This window comes from Perognathus longimembris, chromosome 20 (assembly GCF_023159225.1).
Source record: "Perognathus longimembris pacificus isolate PPM17 chromosome 20, ASM2315922v1, whole genome shotgun sequence".
NCBI classification, from domain to species: domain Eukaryota; kingdom Metazoa; phylum Chordata; class Mammalia; order Rodentia; family Heteromyidae; genus Perognathus; species Perognathus longimembris.
In genome coordinates, this window is record NC_063180.1 from 25,562,432 (window position 1) to 25,579,704 (window position 17,273).

General features: G+C 57.5%; 1 protein-coding gene across 5 annotated transcripts; it reads left to right on the forward strand.

The window, feature by feature from the left end:
• Nucleotides 1-7,373: 7,373 nt before the first annotated feature.
• Nucleotides 7,374-16,689, forward strand: Eps8l1 (EPS8 like 1). 5 transcript variants are annotated; one of them, XM_048330189.1, is made up of 20 exons: nucleotides 7,374-7,401; nucleotides 7,894-7,934; nucleotides 9,163-9,203; nucleotides 9,513-9,571; nucleotides 10,009-10,170; nucleotides 10,376-10,525; nucleotides 11,135-11,217; nucleotides 11,306-11,567; nucleotides 11,702-11,828; nucleotides 11,953-12,041; nucleotides 12,139-12,213; nucleotides 12,316-12,464; nucleotides 12,917-13,058; nucleotides 13,171-13,199; nucleotides 15,003-15,135; nucleotides 15,241-15,372; nucleotides 15,554-15,662; nucleotides 15,779-15,953; nucleotides 16,186-16,318; nucleotides 16,406-16,689. In XM_048330189.1, the coding sequence occupies exons 2-20, from the start codon at nucleotides 7,921-7,923 to the stop codon at nucleotides 16,490-16,492; spliced, it is 2,151 nt and encodes a 716-aa protein (XP_048186146.1). In that variant the 5' UTR covers nucleotides 7,374-7,401; nucleotides 7,894-7,920; the 3' UTR covers nucleotides 16,493-16,689. The 5 variants fall into 5 exon arrangements, 3 of the variants coding, with proteins under 3 accessions (XP_048186146.1, XP_048186145.1, XP_048186147.1); XR_007208398.1 differs by lacking the exon at nucleotides 7,374-7,401 and having other exon boundaries at nucleotides 7,887-7,934; nucleotides 16,223-16,318; nucleotides 16,406-16,507; XR_007208399.1 differs by lacking the exon at nucleotides 7,374-7,401 and having other exon boundaries at nucleotides 7,888-7,934; nucleotides 16,238-16,318; nucleotides 16,406-16,507.
• The last annotated feature ends 584 nt before the right edge of the window (nucleotides 16,690-17,273 follow it).

Consider the following 17,273-nt stretch of genomic DNA (forward strand, 5'->3'; position numbering starts at 1 on the left):
GCCCTGTTGCCGACGCGGGGGATGCTGGGAAGTGTAGTTTCAAGACTCGAGGGCGGGAAGAGGTCGAGGGGAGTGGACAGCGTCTCTGGCGAATGACGTCACGTGCGGGTAGGCGCCGCGCGGTTCTGGAGTGGAAAGACTGCGGGGTTTCCGCTCGCCTCCGGGACGGCCGGCTGCTTTTTGTGTCTGCTCCTCTGGAGCCATGGGCCAGCCCGACTGCCTCCGCATTGCGCACACTGTCCAGAGATGGGTAGCCTAAGCCTGGCAGGGTAGTGCATGCCTGTAAAGTCCTCTCCAGAGGCCTCGACAGGCAGGCGGATGGCAAGACTGCCTCAAAAGCAAACATACCGACGAAAGGTTGGGGCGCAGAGGTGGCTTAAGTGGCACACCACCTGCCTAGCATGCCACTGGCCGGGGTCCAATCACCAGTACTGAAAAGAATAAAAGAAACAATGGAGGAGGTTGGGGCCTGAACCCGCACCCCTCCACCCACCCCACCCACCCACCCCCGCGTCTGATGGAGGAGGCAAGGGCCCAGATCTGAGGGAGGAGGGCTGGGGCCTGGACCCCTGGGTTTGAGGGAGGAAGGAGGGCTGAAGTTTGAACTTCTGGATCTGAGAGAGAAAAAGAGCATTTACACTTAAAAATCGTGCCCTGGGCCTGTAATGGTAGCTCATACCTATAATCTAGCTACTTGGAAGATTATGGGGATCCATGTTCAAGGTCAGCCCAGGCAGGAAAAAAGTTCAAGATGCCCCTTCCAAAAAGCTGCATGTGATGGTCTTTGCCTGTTACCTGAGCTAGCCACTGGTAGACTGTGCCCAGGTCTGGTCTGGAAGTGAGACCTTATATTAAAAATAACTAGCAAAGGGGGCTGGGAATATGGTTTAGCAGTAAAGTGCTTGCCGAGCATGCATGAAGCCCTGGGTTCGAGTTGTCAGCGCCACATAAACAGAAAAGGCCAAAAGTGGCACTGTGGCTCACGTGGTAGAGTGCTAGCCTGGAGCAAAAAGAGGCCAGGGTCGGTGCTCAGGCCCTGAGTTCAAACCCCAGGACTGGCAAAAACAAAACAAAACAAAAAACCTAGCAAAAATATCAGGGCTGGAGGTGTGTCTCAGTGGTAAGAAGTCCTGTTTAGCTAATGTGAGAACCCAAGTTCAAACCCTGTACCAAAGAAATGGGGGAAAGTGCACTGGGTTCCATTCCCCAAACAGGAAAGGTAGGGAGGAAGGGGAGAAATAGGAAGGAAGGAAGGAGGGGAGGGAGGGAGAGAGATACATGTAAACAGGACATATCCCAGTGCTGAGAACCTGCCCAGCATGCCCACGTGCGAGCTCATTAAGACTGATAATATCTCAGCTATCAGATTGGCAGGGCTGAAATCTCCAGTAATTCCCAGTGTTGGCAAGGACGGGGGAACTCCCTGAGGTGGGCGTGACAATTATACAGAGCTCCTTAAATCCCATTCATCCACCTGCTGGCAAAACCCCCAGCAGGTGCGTGACCCAGCTAAGCATCTATATACTGAGGGTGTGGCTGGTCGTTTGAAAAGAAATAAATGTAGGAAGCTTCTTCACGGGCTTGGCTCTCTCGTAGTGAGATGCTATAAGCAATAAATCAACCTTACACAAAATTAAATCTAAAAGCAAGTAAGTATTGGCTGGGAATGTAGCTTAGTAGTAGAGTGCTTGCCTAGCATGCATGAAGCCCTGGGTTTGATTCCTCAGTACCACATAAACAGAAAAAGGCAGAATCGGCACTGTGGTTCAAGTGGTAGAATGTTAGACTTGAGCAAAAGAAGCTCAGGAACAGTGCTCAGGCCCTGAGTTCAAGCCGCAGGACTGGAGGGGGGAAAAAAAGGAATTATGTAAATAAGAAATTCAACTTGGCCATGCCTTGGTAGATCACTGGCCTGTAATCTTGGCTGCTCAGATTGAGATAAAAAGGACAATTTGAGCCAATTCCCTCCTCTGAGGCCTCCTACTTCTTTCCCAGACACTCCCTGTCAGGTTGGAATGTCTGAGCACCCCTGTACAGAGTTGATGTTTACAAATTCCTGATAAGCACTGGGTGCTGTCCCAGGTGCTGAGAAAGTTGTCCTTCTGTGGCCTATGGCTCCCATGTACCCCATCCTGTGTCTTGTGTCTGTCTGTCTGTCTGTCTCTCTCTCTCTCACACACACACACACACATCTTCCCTCCCTAGTCTAGATTCCACATGAGAGAGAAAACATATACTTGTCTTTCACTTAACTTGATGATCTCCCATGCCATTCATGTTCATGCAAATAGCATCATTTTATTCATTTCCATGCCTGGCTAAAACTCTATTGTGTATATGGACCATCTTTTCTGTGTCCATTCACCCACAAACCTGTGCTCTGATTCCCTACCTTGGCTGTTGTGAACAGGGTGTCTCTATGCACAGCCATGTGGTGGCTCATGCCTGTCAGCCCAACAACCAGAGTGAGCACAGATAGGAGAATCACAGTCCATGCCAGCCTGAGCATAAATCAAGGCCCTCAGAAAAAAGCAACACACAAAGGGACTGACGTGTGGCTCAGGCTGAGAATGCCAGTTGCTTGAGGTACTGAAGAACAAGCACCTGACTGCAGAACTATGTAACCCAGGCTGGTTTTGAACCCTAGATCTTCCTGCTTCTGTCTCCTGAGTGTTGGGACCACAGATCTGGCCACTGTAACATCCAGACTGTGATGAAATTAGGGAGTTAAACACAGGGTCACTGGAATTGGGTAAAACTTGGGAGGAGCCCAGGAAACCTGGAATGTGTTCTGGTCAATATTACCTTGTTCACCATAATTGTAATCATTAATTGCCAATTCTGCTTCTTAATGTCTGCTTGCTTGCTTTGCCTAACTTGCTGATCACCTGTGTGGTTTTCACCTTTAAAAACCCAGCCCTACTGAGGAGAACAAACTAAGCAACTCAAGGGCAGCAGGGAGGGGGGAAAAACTAGAGAAAAAGAAAGAACAGATTACGTGAAACAAAAGAGATGTATATGTATATATCACCTGAGCTGGAAGGAATTGTTTACAGTTACTAATCATAGAGGACATAAGCATTGTAGACTAAAGTGACAATGGACATTAAGGACAGGCTCTCCGTTTATTTTAAATTTTGGTTTTGGAAAAAAAATAAGAAAGCAAGGGGAGTGGGGGGAGGGGCTGGGGGGAGGAGGGAGAAAAATGAGAAAGGGGATAACAGGTATGACAAGAAACGTATATGTATTCACTACCTTAAGCATGTAACTGTAACCACTCTGTACATCATCCTGACAATAAATTTTTAAAACCCAAAACCCAGCCCTACTGAAGCTCAGAGCTGCACCCAGCTCCCCGAATGGTGGAGTGCTGACACCGTGGGGATATTAAAATCCTAGCCCGATTAACTGTCTTGGAGTCTCCTTTGAATCCGGGATAAAACACTGCAGGTCTGTAGGTGAGTTAAGAGCCCACCTTGGTGCCCAGGATACAACAGCTAACTCTACACCCAGCTACCCCAGCTCTGTCTGGACCTCCTCCTCAGCCCCACGGTCCCAGCCAGAGAATCAGCTAGGAAGACCAGTGTCCCTCGGGGAGAACAAGTTGAGGGGCAGAGAGCTGAGAGCCAGAGGCCTAGAACTGAGGCGTGAGTGTGGGCGTGGCCTGTGTGGGAGTGGCTTGTGGTGGGCGTGGTCAGAGTGGGAGAGTTCCTGCTGAGCCGAGGCACAGCCCTGAGTTCAAACCCCAGCAAGCTGTATTGGTCAAGTGGGGATCCACACTCAGGTCCGCGGGGAATTCTGTCCCCTTCCTCACCCTAGCCCAGGCCCGCAGGACCTACAGCTCCACGTGGACCCCTCCCAGAGAAGAAACAGTTCCGCCCGCCCCCAGGCTGCTCCGCCCCCGAGCTGCTTCCCCTGGCTCCTGCCTGGCCGGTTCTCAGGGCCCCTCCACCCCACCCCCACCCACGCCCCCCCCCGCCGGGGAAAACCTGTCCTGTCCCCTGAGCTACCAAGGTGACAACCCTGCTTCCTCCGTCTAAGTGACCCCACCCCCACCTTCCTGACAGCTCCGAGCCTGGACTCGGAGGCCTGGCCAAACATCTGAGTCTCACTGACCTGTCAGTGTCCAGTCTGTCAATGAGTGTCTCCCTCCCCCCTCCCACCGTCACCCCCGGCCTGAAATCATCTCCACAGCCCTGCTGCCCCCTCCACCTCCTCCTCATCCACCCTTTCCTCCAGAGATCTTCATCCACCACACCCTCCCTGGAGACATCACTGGGCACTGGCCTCACCTATCCTCCCCTGTCTGCAGTAGGTGCTCAGTTGTCCACCCACATCTCTTCAGGATGTTGTGTACAATACCCCCAATTTTCAGAATGTTGCTCTTTACCCTGCAAGACTCCTATTCACCCTCCAAAACCCCACCTGGTTGGCACAGCAGGGCAGGCTTCCTTGCCTTGCTCCTCTCTCCCAAAGCAGCATGAGGAATTTCTCTGGGGGTAATTCAGTGTCTGATGCCACCTCTGTTTGTACGCACCCCAAGAATTGTGACTCCACATGGCATCAGGTCCATTTCCTCTACAAGACTTTCTTCTTGAAGGCCCAGGGTACAGGTCAGAAACCATGATAGACAGGCGGCCAGTGGCTCATATCTGCCATCCTAGCTACTCAGGAAGCTGAGATCTGAGGATGGGACTCGAAGCCAGCAGGGCAGGAAAGTCCATGAGACTTTTATCTTTAAGCACCAAAAAGCTGGAAGTGGAGCTGTGGATCAAGTGGTAGAGTGCCAGCCTTGAGTGTAAAAGCTCAGGGATAGCACCCATGTCCTAAGTTCAAGTCCCAGGACACACACACACACACACACACACACACACACACACACACCCCTTATGCATTAAATAACCAAAGTATATCTTTTCCTTGTGAGATTTCATCAAGTCCCACAGTCTGGGGTGTAAGGGCGGGGGGGGGAATGCCAGAGTAATCATGTCAAATAAACCATGATGGAAAAATCAGCCTCTCAACTGGAATTTCAAACTTGGAGGGGAAACCCAGCTCAGGAAACACAGTACCCCGAGCTGGGCATGGGGGCAAGCTCAGGCTTAGAGATGTCATCGGCATGGATGGGAGGAACCCACACATTCACTCCACCACAAGAGGTGGCCACGGGCTGGACGGGTTGGATCGCGCTGGCCACTGTCCAACCCTGAGATTTGCAGCCTCCACCCTGGACTGAGTCAGGCAGCCTGGGCCTGGCCCCCAGGTATTTGGGAATCAAAGGCACTGTGTGGAGAGAGGGCGGGGCCCCCTGCCCCTGGGAAGGAAGGAGGAAAGAGGCTCAGGCCAGGCATGCGGGTGGAGCTCCGGTTTCAGTATCAGCCTCTGCTCTGGGCAACTGGCACTGCTGGGCAGACCAGACAGGGCATCCTGAACTGCCCCCAGTGAGGAGCCAGACCCCAGCCTCCTCCCCCAGACCCAGGGAGTCCAGACCTCAGCCTCCCCCCTCAGACCTAGGAGGCCAGACCCACTCCTCCCTCAGACCTAGGAGGCCAGACCCCAGCCTCCTCCCCTCAATCCATGGAGTCCAGACTCCAGCCTCCTCCCTCAGACCAGGGAATCTAGACCCCAGCCTCCTCCCTCAGACCAGGGAGTCTAGACTCCAGCCTCCTCCCTCAGACCTAGGGTCCAGTCCTCCTCCCTCTGTTCTTCCCCCATCAATGAGGAGCGAGGCTGCACCTTTTCTGGCTTCTGTCACAGTGGTGTGGACATGTGGCAAGTGACCTGCCAGGCTGTAACACAAGCACCAAGGGCTCATGGCTATCAACAAGCTCCATCCAGCTTCCTGAAGGCTGCAGCTGCCGCTTGGGCCTGGCCCCGGCGGAAGGGGGCACACTTAGTCCCTGCTCAAGTTGCCATTGGAATCGAAGTAGCACAGAGTAAACACACAAACAGGTAACATGGTATAGGAGGCACTAGCGGAATGTAGGATAAATAAATGTAGGGGAGAGAGCACCAGAATAGGGGCAGGGTAGGCACTATTTTAACCAGGATGGTAAGAAGGTGACATTGGAGCTAGGACCAGGAGGAAATGCAGGGAGAACTCTACCAGGAGAGGATGGCAAGTGCCAAGGTCCTGGGGCAGGATGGGGCCTGGGGTTCCAGGAGCAAGAGGGGAGCCAGTGTACAAACTCACAGATCAAGGCAGAGGAAGAGATGAGATCCAAGCTGAGTCTCTAAGGTCCTCACAGATGCCCACTTTTGTCCAGGGGGAATCAAAGAGACACGGGTGGGTTTTGAACCGAAGAATGGGATCCTGACTGTGGGGTCGGGTGCCCATTGTGGAGGGGGTGAGTGGGGCCACTGATGGCTACTGCAGTGGTCCCTGTGAGAGACAGAGGCGGGGGGGGGGGGGAACCACTGATGAAGGGGAGGACTGAGCGTTGGTGTCATGGTCCCCACTGGGCCCAAGTGTCAGGTTTTCTTCCGAGTTTCCCACATAGCCAGTGTGTGCCCAGAATTGAACAAGTTCCTCCGAGCCAGTTCCCCATCCGTGAAGTGGAGACCCACTCATGACACAGGGATAAAGCTAGCACAACACTGTAGGTGTGTGTGTGTATATGTGCATGTGTGGACATGCGTGTGAGAGTGTTTCCCTGCATAGGCCAGGATGGACTTGAACTCATGATCTCCCTGCCTCGACCTCCTGGCTTGCACCACCATGCCCAGTGATTTCATCAGTCACAAAAATACTTTCCAAGTCATGGATATTCTCCAAACTCTTAAAATACCCAGTGACTTTTGCTATTATTTCTTTTTGTTTTTTGAGACAGTCTCACTACATAGCCCAAGCAAATGTAATCAATCATCCTTCTGCCTTCGCCTTCCCAGTGCTGGGATTCCAAGAGTTCACCACCATGCTCAGCCACAGGAGATGATGTTTTTGAGGGACATTTTGGGGTGGGGGAAGGGCTCTGAGAGACTGCGGCTTCAGTGGCCAGGAGTCCCCCCAAGCAGGGACTAAAGCTGGCCCTGAACAGACTCATGCCCTGAACTCAAATCCTCCACTGCACCCCCATTGTGACCAGGACACCTGCACTGGTGGCCTAACCTCTCTGAGTTCCCACATATGTGTGTTAGAGAACCTGGGGAGCAGGGAGCATTCACAGGACCCATAACATCACCCTGTTGCTGTCCTGGTTCTGTTGTTACAGCGGACACCGGGAGCTTCCTGGCTCCTGGCTCCTGAGCCCGCCCAGCCCCGCCCGGCCAGCTCAGCGGGCAGTGCCAGGTGAGCGCCCTGGTATGCGGAGGAGGACGGCCGGGAGGGGGCAGAGGAGGAGCCAGGAGAGGCCGGAGAGAAGGGGAGAGGAGACGGGCTGAGAGCAGGACAGTGCTGGGCAGGTGAGGAGCCCCGAGACCTGGAGGGGGGCTGGAGAAATGGATTCCACTACCTGAGGGGAGACGTTGAGGCCAGACCCCTGGATCTGAGGGAGGAGGCTGGGCCTGGACCCTTGGTCTAAGTGAGGAGGCTGGGATCTGGATCCTTGGATCTGAGGGAGGAAGCTGGGCCTGGACCCTGAGTCAGAGAAGACAACTGGACCTGAACCCCTGGGTCTGAGAGAGGAGGCTGGGCCTGGACCCCTGGGGCTGAAGGAGGAGGGCTGGGCCTGGACCCCTGGGGCTGAGAGAGGAGGCTGGGCCTGGACCCTGGGTGTAAGGGAGGAGGCTGGGATCTGGATCCCTGGATCTGAGGGAGGAGGGCTGGGTCTTGATCTTCTGGGTCTGAGGGAGGAGGCTGGGCCTGGACCCCTGAGTCTGAGGGAGGAGCTGGTGGGACTGGGTCTCTGCAGCCAGGTCAAATGCTCACATCCTCTGCCGTCCTGACACCTCCAGGTGGGCAGGAGCTCCCAGGTTGGCACCATGAGCACCTCAGGGTAAGTGCTGCCCCCTCCCCGCGCTCCCCTTCCCTTCCCCCTCCCCCACACCTGCCAATCCTGTTTGCTGCAGCCCAGGCTGGGACACTCAGGAGGAAGGGCCAGCCTGCGGTCAGCAGAGGGGTGGGGTCCAGACACGCATGTCCACACTGGGCCGTGGCGTGACCCTGGCTGCCTCTAGAACTCGGCTTCTCTCATGGGACAGGGGATGATTTCAAAGCTGATGGGAGGAGGCGGGAACCCCCCCCTCCATGCCTCAGCCACATCTGTCCCCCTCTGCGTCTTCAACATCAGCCCTTTGCTAGAAAATCAGGTTATAATGAGGACCTGGGGTTCTCGGAAGGGGCTGAGGGGACAAAGCCGTCTGAGGTGACATAGGAAACAGTGAGCTTCCCAGCCCCCAAGGTAACCTAGCTGTGTGGACACTGCTGGTAGGGCAGGACTTCCATGAGAGGAAGTCTCAGCCACCCACCAGCTCTGTTCTGAGCTTCCAGGATGTCATGGAGATTGGGATTTAAGAGCTCTTCTTAACAGGAGACTGGGCCAGGTGGCAGTGGCTCATGCCTGTTATCCTAGCTAGTCAGGAGGCTGAGGTCTGGGGATCTTGGTTCAAAGCCAGTCGAGGCAGGAAAGTCTGTTAGACTCTAATCTCTAATGAACCACCAGAAAACCAGAAGTGGCGCTGTGGCTAAAGTGGTAGAGTGCTAGCCTTGAGCAAAAGAGCTCAGAGACAGTGCCCAGGACCTGAGTTCAAGCCTCACAAATGACCAAAAAAAAAAAAAAAGGAAACAGGAGACTGGGACCAGCGGAGCCTGAGGGCTAGGGGTGGGAGGTGGGAGGCAGTTCTCTCTCAAGGTACCAACTCCCATGTAGTGAGCAACACCTCTGTGCTTGTCTCCCAGGCTATATACAGCCCCACCAGGCAGGTGCTATGTGACAAAATGGGAAACTGAGGCAGGGAAGGTTAAGCTCCCTCCATTCCCCGGTTTTTCTGGGGCTGAGGTAGCATGAAGGGGGTGAAGGCAGGTATTCCTGACAGTGGAGACTACACTGCCCACACAAACAGTACCACACCTTGCTACTTGTCTCTAAACACCAGCTTAGACCCTGCCCTTCCTGGACTAGCTAGAAACCCTCCATAGGTCCTCATAGCTTCATGAGTGAGGTCTTGATGCCTGGCCTGGGGTTCTTGTAGGATCTTCCCTCAGTCCTCTCATTCTCTTTTCAGCCCAGAAGCTGCCCCCAAACCAAGTGCCAAGTCTATCTATGGTGAGCTGGGGGCCAAAGGGCACTGGGACCTGTGAGGAAGGTTTTGGACAAGAGGGGGCTGGGGGCTGGTCCCCTGTGTCTGAGGGAGGAGGCTGGGGTCTAGTCCCCTGGGTCTGAGGGAGGAGGCTGGGGGCTGGTCCCCTGTGCCTGAGGGAGGAGGCTGGGGTCTGGTCCCCTATGTCTGAGGGAGGAGGCTGGGGTCTAGTCCCCTAGGTCTGAAGGAGGAGACTGGGGTCTGGACCCCTGGGTCTGAGTGGAGAGGGAGGACAGAGGGTCCAGTCGTAGCCTCTCTGTCTCTTTGTCTCCTAGAGCAGAGGAAACGTTACTCCACTGTGGTTATGGCTGATGTATCACAGTATCATGTCAATGTGAGTTTGGGGTGTTGTCTTCTGTGAAATAGGTGGGCCTGTAACATTGTTGAGAAGTGTTGGGACAGGCTGGTGATGTACAGGTTTGTTCGTTGGGCCGGGCTGTTGATGTGGTACAGGTTTGTTATCCCAGCACTTGGGAAACTGAGGCAGGAGGATGGTGAGTATGAGGCTAGACTGGGCTGCATAGTAAAAGTCTCAAAAACACGCGCACAAAGCAAACATAGAGAGAAACAGGCCTCGCTGAAATCTGACTTTCCTCGGAACAAGTGCTGCCAGCCTCAGGGACAAACAGCAGCTCTCCTGATGACCAGGGGGCAGCCATGGCCTGGACCAGCGGGGCCTGGCCGCGGGGGCCCCGTCTGTGTGACAGGCAGCTGTGGAAGGCTGTGTGGAGGAAGCTCACCCTGTCTCTCCTGTTCTCCATGGTGGGCCAGCATCTGGTGACTTTCTGCCTGGGCGAGGAGGATGGTGTGCACACGGTGGAGGATGCCTCCAGGAAGCTGGCCCTCATGGACAGCCAGGGCCGCGTCTGGGCGCAGGAGATGCTGCTTCGCGTGTCCCCCGACCGTGTGACACTGCTTGACCCTGTCGCCAAGGTGCGGGGGTGGGGGGGGAAGTGGAGGGGAGGAGGGACAGCGGGGTGGGACACGGCTGGGCTGCGCCCCGTGAGAACCCCGGCCTGTGCTGGCTCCAGGCACTCTGGCAATTCCCTAAACCCTCCTGATGCCGTCCCGCGCCTGCGCCTTCGGGCAGTGTCATCGGCCTCCGTGTACCCCGCTATCCACCGCTCCCATCCCACAGGAGGAGCTGGAGTCGTACCCGCTGGGCGCCATCGTGCGCTGCGACGCAGTGGTGCCGCCAGGCCGGAGCCGGTCGCTGCTGCTCCTGGTGTGCCAGGAGCCAGAGCGTGCGCAGCCGGACGTGCACTTCTTCCAGGGCCTGGGCCTCGGAGTGAGTCGCGGGCTCCCGAGCAGGGCCTTGCGGGGGAACTGGGCGGAGCCTCTAATTTGGGGCGGGATCTCTGGAACCTAGACCTGTGTTGGGCGGAGCCTTTAATTTGGGGGCGGAGCCTTTCCTCACAAGACCTACATAAGGAGCAGGACATCAGAGGGGCGTGGTCTCTGGCTTGGGAAGGAGCCTTTTGGGGCATGGCCTATATTTGGGGAGGAGCATCTTAGGGGCGTGGCCTGTCTTGAGGCGAAGTGCTGTGGGGTGGGGCATCTCGCTAGGGGCGTGACAGGGGCGGGGCCTCGTGGCGTGGGCGGGGCCGATGCGCCAAGGCGGAGTTAGAGCAAGAGGAGGGAGGGGAAGGAGGAGGCTGCTCTGGAAAGGAGAGGGGTTTGAGGGCCAGTTGGATCTGGGGAGCAGCCAGAACAAGGGTGCAGGCCTTGTGGGCCAGGACAGGGAACAAACTCCAGTGCCAGTTCCCCACGGTTCTCCATGGTTAGATTGGGTCACCTCGTGTGAGCGTTGACACTCGAAGCCTTGGGCTGGGTCAATTAGTGACCCATGGGGCGTGGTCTGGGCCGAGGGGGAGTGGCCTGACAGCCTGCTTGGCAGGCGGAGCTGATCCGAGAAGACATCCAGGGTGCCCTACACAACCACCGTTCTGGCCGTGGGGATCGCAGGGCAGCGGCGCTCAGGTGAGGAGGCTGGAGGGCACAGCTCCCTGGGAAGCGGACTCCCTCTCCGCGGTTGGCTGGGCCTCAGTTTCCCCTTCTCCCTCCGCAGGGCCACCCAGGAGGAACTGCTGCGCGGGCCCCGGCCGGCCGCCGAGACCCCACCCCTGCAGCGCCGTCCTTCCGTGCGCGCTGTGATCAGTGCGGTAGAGCTGGCCCTGGACCGCGGGAGACCCCAGGTGGACCCTGTCCCCGAGGTGGAGGAGACGGGGAGGCCCAGCCGGGCGTCCACGGCGAGCCGCGCTGACCCGGTCTCCCCGGACCTGGGTCCCCGAGGTCCAGAGCTGGCCAATCTGCAGGCCGAGCGAGACGTGGTGAGCCTCCCGGACGGGCTGGGGCAGGGCAGGTCCTGGGGGCGTGGTCCCTGTCCCCGGCTGGGGGCGTGGCCTTCCCCGGGCGTGTCTAGGCTCTCAGCCCCGACCTAGCATGCCCATCCTTGGCCCCTCAGGACATCTTGAACCACGTGTTCGACGACGTGGAAAGCTTCGTGTCCAGGCTGCAGAAGTCAGCCGAGGCCTCTCGTGTTTTGGAGCACCGAGAGCGAGGCCGTCGGACCCGGCGCCGGGCAGCTGGGGGTAAGGGGACCTTGTGGGCTCCTGAGCAGAATGCCCTCCTTCCCCGGGTCCAGCTCCTGCCGCCTGCCATGATCTCCCTGGGTGTCATCCCTCCCCTCATGACCATGCTACGTCCACTCCACAGAGGGCCTGCTGACGCTGCGGGCCAAGCCGCCCTCCGAGGCCGAGTACACAGACGTGCTCCAGAAGATCAAGTACGCCTTCAGCCTGCTGGTGAGGATGAGCCCACCCCTGGGCGCCCTGGGGGAGGCGGCAAGGGGCGGTGACCCCGGCCGATCCCCGCACGACCAACGCGCTCCCTCCGCCCCAGGCCCGGCTGCGCGGCAACATCGCCAACCCCTCCTCCCCGGAGCTTCTGCATTTTCTGTTCGGGCCGCTGCAGATGGTGAGAGCCGCCCCGGGCCTGCGTGTCCGGCCTGCGGCGAGGAAGGGAGGCTAGGCTCCCCGAGGGGTGGGTGGCCGACCCCCATACCTGTCCCCCTGACAGATTGTGAACACCTCGGGAGGCCCTGAGTTCGCGAGCAGCGTGCGGCGGCCGCACCTGACGTCCGAGGCCGTGGCGCTGCTGCGGGACAACGTCACTCCGCGTGAGAGCCAGCTGTGGAACTCGCTGGGGGACTCGTGGACCCGCCCAGGGTGAGGAGGCGCAGCGGGGGAGAGGGCGTGGCTTAGTAAGGAGGTGTGGCTAAGGAGCGTGGGGGTGGAGGCAAATGCCAGGATCTGATTGGAGGAATGACCACACTCACGTGAAGGAGAGCTTTACGGCATCACTAGTCGATCCAATTGGACCCTAAGGCGGGGCTTAGGGAAACAGTGGAAGGACTCGAGGGGCGTGGCCGCGAGGAAGGGGCGGGGCTTGTGTAAGTCTGAAGATGGGATGCTAGAGCTAGAAAGCGCCCCCAGTCGCCTACCTCAGAGGTGAAATTCAGAGGCCAGGAGGGCATTACAGCGGTATCCATGTATTCAGAAACTTAAATTGATTGGAGGAGTGGAACTTAAAGGGCGGGTCGGGCAGAGTTGGGCGAAGACTTCGAATCATTGGGTAGAGCGGAAGTTAGAGCTTCTAAGCCATCTGTCCCCCATTACAGGCTGGAGCTGCCCCCAGAGGAAGGAACTCCATACAGCCCCGAGTTCTACAGCGGCTGGGAGCCCCCCGCCACTGACCCACAGGGCCGTGCCTGGGAGGACCCAGTGGAGAAACAGCTACAACACGAGCGGCGGCGCCAGCAGGTGTGGCCTGGGCTGCGGGGCAGGGCTGTGTACCCCCCAGGTGATATGGCAGGACTGGGGTCGGTTAGTCCAGGGTGCAGCCCCCTCACCCAGGCTCTCCTACTTCCCATAGCAAAGCGCCCCGCAGGTCGCTGTCAATGGGTGAGTGTCCACTCCACGGAGGACTGGGAAGGGGATCCAGGAGGGGTGTGTCCCCAGGGCCTCCTGGGCTGACTGCACACCCCTCTTTTCTCTCTTTTTCCCTCCATCGTCCTGCAGGTGGGTGAGGTGGTGAAGAGGCGGGGCCGGGGCGGGGGGGGGGGGAGGTAGGAGGGAGAAGGGGATCAGCTCAGGCTTTGGGTTTGGAGGGAGGAGGGAATAGAGGCCTGGAGGCCTGGAGGCCTGAGGCTTGGGGATGAAGGGGCTGAGAGTGGGCAAATCTGAGAGTTAGGATCCTTGTGCTCTCAGAAGGCTGGAAGGGTGCTGTTTGGTGTTTGAGGGGCCTGGGCAGCTCCACGTCCGGATGTCCGGGTTCCCAGGGATAGAGCCCTGGGTGTTAGAGGAAGGAAGCCAGGAAAGTAGACATGAAGAACTCAAATGAAGTGCTTTGGTCCTGAAGACTCATATTTGGGACTTTAAGGACCTAAAGGCTAGCTTTGTAGAAAGTTAATTAGTATTTTTGTTTGTGGCTCTGAGAGAGGTAAAGGCTGAGAACTTTCCCATTTTAGAAAGCTCTAAGGAAATAGCCCAAGTCCATGCTAGGTGCTGGCTAGAAACCTCTCTGGGCCAAAAGTTGAGAAAACTTGATGCCAGAGACTTAGACTTCTGCCTGGATTCCTGGGAAGGGAAAGCCTAGGGAATCCAACTCCATGGTTCTAAGCTGTGGGGTCCAGCATCTGGGCTCTCACGGAGGAAGCAGGGAGAGGCTAGAACTCTAGGGTCCTGGGGCAAGGAGAGTTCAGAGCAGAAATGGATGTGAGACGAGGAGAGAACAAGCCAGTGAGGTTGGAGATGAATGGGGGTCTGGGTGAGGGCCCAACAGAGGGGTCTCAGTTCGGACAGCATGCCGGGACCTGCCGGCCCCACACAGGGGGCGCCGCGGCCCTGAAGACCCCCCCTCTCTCCTGCACAGGTAGGCCTGATCCAAACTGAGGTCCCTCTCATTGGGGGTCAAGAGCCAATTCTCCTCCTGGCTGCCTGGTGTTGCAAGGCCCCCTCTGTGCTTCTAGATCTTGGCACCTGGGCTTTTCATTCACCTTCTCTAGCCTTGAGTTCTTTGCCTGGGAAAGAGGAACATTGATAATCCCGTCTGGGAAGGGCGAAGAGCCTGTGGTATTGTAGGGGCTAGCAAAGAGCTCAAGACTGTGGCTTGGCTTGGGTTCAAAGCCACTTGCATGCACCTCAGGGAGGAGTTCTCCAAACATGGGCTGCACATGAGAGGTGTCCAGCCACTTCTCTCTCTCTTTTGCTCTCAGCTTTTTGTCTTATCTTCCTTCCAGAAAAACTGGAGATTATAATGAGCTCTTGGAGGGAGGAAAGAACTGGAGGACAGAGCCCTAAAATTCATGATTCTATCCAGGACACTAGAAGACTCCATTGGCCAGACTTTGTCCGGTGCCTGGCATAAGTGTTGGCTGTTGTTTTTACTATGTGTGTGACTGATCATCAAGGAGCCCAGCACCTAGTATGTAGTCAGGCACATAGATAGCAGCTGGTTCACTTCCCCCATAGAGTGGGAGTGATGGTAAAACCCACATACATCATGAGCTTGCAGCACAGTGCCATGCCAGGAGACAAGCAAAACGTTTTCAAGCTCTTATCCCAATTTCTAATCTCTATTAATGTTCTAACCTTACCCACTTGGCTGTTGTAGCCCCTGCTTGATGCTAACCCCAGCTCTTAGAGTGAGCCCGTGCCAGTGAGGCTGGCTGCCTCCTAATCCACAACCTTCCCAATTCTCCTCAGTCACCAAGATCCAGAGCTGGAAGCTGAGCCACAGCCGGAACCGGAGCCGGCCAGAAAGTGGGTCCTGTGTAATTATGACTTCCAGGCTCGAAATAGCAGTGAGCTCTCAGTCAAGCATCGGGATGTATTGGAGGTTAGAGGGGCGGGGTGGGGGGGGGGAACCTGAGATGCTAGAATAAGCCAGCCCAGCCATTGCTTCAGACCCAGGCACTGAATTGTTCCATTATACCCCATTCAGATCCTGGATGACAAGCGCAAGTGGTGGAAGGCTCGGGACCAACAGGGTCAGGAGGGGTATGTTCCCTACAATATCCTGACTCCCCACCCCGGACCCCAGGTGAACCGCAGCCAAAGCTCTGCAGGAAGCCTGGTGAGCCAGGGCACACTCCTAGGTCTTCAGGGAGAGGAGGGGAGGGGGATTCCCAATCCTGGGCGTGGGGGACATGAGAATCAGGGGTCTGGGTTGATCTGCGGGCTGTTTATCCAGGAGGAAGAGGAGGGCTGGGCTCGTTAGCCTCTCCTGACCCAGCTACTCTCCTCCTTCCCTCTAGGACAGCAGCACCCCGCCTCCCCCGCCAGGCCCTGCTCCAGCCCCTGTTCCTGCGCGCCCCCACTGGAACAGCTGCGACAGTCTCAACAACTTGGACCCCAACGAGAAGGGTGAGTGGAGGGACACCAACGGGAACGGACTTCGTCCTTGCTTTCCAGGTTGGGAAACCGAGGCGTGACCGAGTGTGTGTCCCCCTCTCTTCTCCCTCCCGGTGTCCCACCCGCAGAGAAGTTCAGTCAGATGCTCAGTGTGAATGAGGAGCTGCAGGCACGTCTGGCCCAGGGCCGCCCGTGTCCCAGCCGCGCCGCCCCGGGGCCCCGCGCCCCGGAGTCGGTGCTCAGCCCCAGCTCTGACAGCTTGGAGGTCCGCGCCTGGCTGCGGGCCAAGGGCTTCAGCTCGGGGTGAGTGGAGCCCGAGCCTCGTCCTGGGTGAGGCGCGGAACTGAGAGTAGCAGCCCCTCCCCGCCTCCCCTCCCCCCACGGAGTACCCCAGCGAAGGGTTCGCCTGGAGCCCCGGACGTCCTGCCCCTGCCTGGAGACTAGGGTGCAGCTAATTGGTCGTGCTAGGGGCGTGGCCTGCAGGATGGGGCAGTGATTGGCTGGCTGGCCTGACCCCGCCCCCGCCCGCGCGTAGGACCGTGGAGGCGCTCGGGGTGCTGACCGGGGCGCAGCTTTTCTCGCTGCAGAAGGAAGAGCTGCGGGCGGTGAGCCCCGAGGAGGGGGCGCGGGTCTTCAGCCAGGTCACCGTGCAGCGGGCGTTGCGGGAGGTGAGCGTCCCGGGTCCCGGTGAGGCGGGGCGGGGCGGAGCTGGCCGGCCAGCCTGCCCGGAATGTGCTGATCCGCCCGCCCTCCAGGACAAGAAGAAAGTGTCAGAGCTGGAAGCCGTGATGGAGAAGCAGAAGAAGAAGGTGGAAGGCGAGACCAAGACGGGGGTCATTTGAGTCCCCTGGCCCATCCACAAAGAGTGATGAGAGCAAGGGACCACGGACACCCACTCACCCCGCGGGGAGTGAACTCACATCCCCGGAAGGACGCTGCCGGCCCCGCCCTGAGCCCGTGGGCCGCCCACTAGTGGAGAGCGGGCGGACATTTCTGGACGCACCGATAAGCTTCCCAGTCTATAAACAGCCTCCTCTTAGCCCACGGTGTCGCCTGCTGTCCCCTCTGACTATCCGGCGCCCCAGAGGCCCACTGTGCCCTCTGAGCCTCAAGGGAGACGTCCGAACTAACTAGAGACTCCCACTCAGGTTCCAACCTAGGAGGCACCAGGCCGTTCTCCGCGAGCCCCTCGGCACACTGCCCGTCTCTCCAGCCGCTTAGCTTTCCAGCTCTCCCTACATTTTTTTGCCAGTCTGGGGCCTTGGACTCAGGGTCTGAACACTGTTCCTTACTTCTTTTTGCTCAAGGCTAGCACTCTGCCACTTGAGCCACAGCGCCACTTCTGGCCATTTTCTATATATGTGGTGCTGAGGAATTGAACCTAGGGCTTCATGTATTTGAGGTGAGCATTCTTGCCACTAGGCCAAATTCCCAACCCAGCTCCCCCTACATTCTGGTCCTGCCCTTCTTCACTCCCTGGGCACTTTAGCCACCGGTATTCACACTTGATGTTTTGGCTGGTCAGAATGGCCTTTCTAAGCCTGATGAACTCCTAGTCAGTCTTAGTTACCCAGCTCAAATACCCTGAGGAGCCCTGTCTCCTAGTACCCCAATACCACTTTT